General features: G+C 44.1%; 1 protein-coding gene across 1 annotated transcript; it reads left to right on the top strand.

Annotated features, from left to right (window-relative positions):
* The first annotated feature begins 778 nt into the window (after positions 1-778).
* Positions 779-2,230, top strand: TEDDM1 (transmembrane epididymal protein 1). The gene has a single exon (XM_045048484.1). The coding sequence runs from the start codon at positions 838-840 to the stop codon at positions 1,741-1,743; it is 906 nt and encodes a 301-aa protein (XP_044904419.1). The 5' UTR covers positions 779-837; the 3' UTR covers positions 1,744-2,230.
* Positions 2,231-2,750: the final 520 nt, after the last annotated feature.

The following is a 2,750-nucleotide window of genomic DNA, read 5'->3' on the forward strand; positions in this document are numbered from 1 at the left end:
CTCATGTAAACCTCTCCTGTAGCCAACCCATCCTGGAAATGTCTATAAACAAGGAAATTCCGGAAAATATGGCTTAAGCATAGTTAGGATGACGCACTACAAAACCACCACAATCCCTGAAAATCAATACCAAAAGATAGCTTTTCAGATCCATTTATCGGCCAGTTGAGATGTTGAAGTAGGGGTGTGGGCATGAATGGAGATCTGAAGAGGAGGTGGTGGTGAAGGAAGCTTTCTTGGTGATCTTTAGAATGTGTCTATAAGAGAACAGAAAACCCAAGCAGACACTAGGTGTATATTATATGGTCACATATCCAAATGTTTATTATAAATACATGTGTCCAGAAAGGAAACCTTAGAGTTAGACCGAAGTTACGTCTGAGAACAACTGAAGAATACTGTAGGGTTTGTGAGTGTCCAGGCTTCCTCAGGATACCAGAGCAACAACCCCTACCCCCATCCCATGCTCCTCTCCTTGTTTGAGTGCTGGGCAACACAAGGGGAGGGAAGCCATGGGAGAAAGGGACAGGTGTGAACAGAAGTACATCAAGGGCCATAGAGAGGAGTCTCTAAAATTACATTCACAAGTATTCTTCTTTGGCATAAGTCAGTTCTCAATGTTCCAGAATGGAATGGAACAATGAGGCTTTACTCCACCAAATATGTAGGCTTGTTTCAAGAAACATTTCCTCTGTGTGGGAGCAGTGGGTGGGGTGGGATGATAAAAGTTGGTGGAAGGCAATTCTTTCCAAAGCCCAGACCTTGAAGTAGCCCCAGAAGTTGTGGACTTGCCCAAAATTTGCTCTTCTCTCCTTCATTAGACAGATCTGTAGCTCAATGGGAACCTTTATTGGTCATGTGTACCCAGGGCTGTTTCTAATCTCATATGGACTGTGTCAGGCAATAGTAGTCTCCAAAGCTATGATATTCAAAGACTCTCTCCTGGATCCTTCATGCCATCCTAGGAATAAGACAAGATGGGCCCGGCTATGGAAAATATCTTATGGAGGTTTGCTGAAGATGTTGGCTGGCTCCATTTTGATAGCTTATGAGATCAGCTGCATTAAAGGAGGGTTGATACTAATGAACAGAGAACTTCCACCAAGATTTATGTACCCCAAAGAGTGGCAGCACCTCACTATGTTCATCCTCTTCACCCTCAATGGCTGTGTAGATGTCATGAGCAAGAACTTGCTACCTCAGAGGTGTGTGGTCCTAGAGAAAGGTACCCTGGTCCTGACCTTCTATGTGCTCCTGCTGCTGTTGATGTCACACGTCCAGGACTCAACCGGGATAGAGCTTCAGATTCATTATCTGCTCATCGTGGTGGTGTTCCTGTTGATGCTGGTGTTGACCATAGGGCTGTGGACTCCTGACACATTTCACCTCTTGCTGATTGAGACTTTTCTGTTTCTGACGATGGGCTCCTGGCTGATACAGGGGGGCTTTATTCTGTACAGACCAGTCACTGGCTACCCATGGCAGGATGATGACATCAGTGACATCATGTTTATCACCATCTTCTTCTGTTGGCATGTGATGATCAATGCTTTGTGTCTGCTGGGAATCTATGGAATCTCTTCCTTTGGGCATCATTGTTACCGTCCCAGCTTGAAGCTGATGGAATCCAAAGAAGCTCCACATCACAAGGGCACTACAAGACCCCTCTACAAATTGCTGCGGGAAGTGGAACAGTCAGAGAAAGATGACCAGGCTCCTCTCCTTTCAAAGAGCTCTCCCTGAGACAGGGCCTAGAATGCCTGGCACATTGTCCACTCATCTTTTCCCTTGTGTGTTCTCTCAGACACGTGCAATGTACCCTTTTCGGTCCCCAGTGAAGGTAATGGCCATGAAGGAGAGCAGTTGGTCTCCATCTGCTGGTACATCTCCTGCCCTTGATCTTCTAGTTGCTGAGGAGATGAGGAGAGAGGAACCTGAGAAAGAGATGCTGATGGGATTGGTGGGGTGGTAGAGAGAGCACCAGGGAAGTGGGAAAGTGTAAAAGCCATGGGGGGCAGAGGATGCGATAGAAGGGAGGCCTTCAAAGGGAGGAGAGCAGAGTCTAGCAGTCATGCAGCCACCAGCTACTTCTCTAGGCACAAGTGATTGCCTTTTACCTGAAAGTATAATGATTTGTCGCAATTCAAAACTGGAATCATTCAAGTCTTATCCTGATAAAAGTGAGTACTTCAGTTTGCTCACTAAAGTTGCACTGCCATGTGGAAGTAATATAAACAATTTATAATTAATTTATACGTGTTGAAATTATTATTTTTATACCCCCTCCCATTTTTAAGGATTGCTTTCATTTCAAATCCAAATTCATAAAGCGAGACTTTATTAATGCTTTAACATAGCAATATTTCAAATGTGCAGACTTCAAATATAGAATTCAAATGCTCAGTGCTTTTCCAACTTCATATTTTACTACTCCTATTCCAACCAAAGCTTACCTATCTCAGTATCACCACCTTTGTGCATGTAGTTTCCTAGATTGTATCCTTGGGTCATATACTTGGGTTTTGGGGGAGGTTTTTCCTCACCACCTAAAGCATAGACTCCCAAAGGGTAAGGACTTTGCTGTATCCAAGTTACATAATTTCCTATGTATGTGGCAAAAATGTAGTGTAGGTAATGCTTAATAAAGGCTTGTTTGCTTCCAGAATCTCTGCCTACCCCTGTTGCTTCTAAATGTGTTTCAGGTCAGGCTCAAGGTTCTGTGAACCTTGGGGAAACACCAACAGTACTAA

Source organism: Felis catus, chromosome F1, assembly GCF_018350175.1.
Source record: "Felis catus isolate Fca126 chromosome F1, F.catus_Fca126_mat1.0, whole genome shotgun sequence".
Taxonomy (NCBI): Eukaryota; Metazoa; Chordata; class Mammalia; order Carnivora; family Felidae; genus Felis; species Felis catus.

Bases quoted from the DNA above. Each gene is read 5' to 3' on its own strand.
- TEDDM1 (XM_045048484.1), top strand. From the start codon at position 838: ATGGGAACCTTTATTGGTCATGTGTACCCAGGGCTGTTTCTAATCTCA.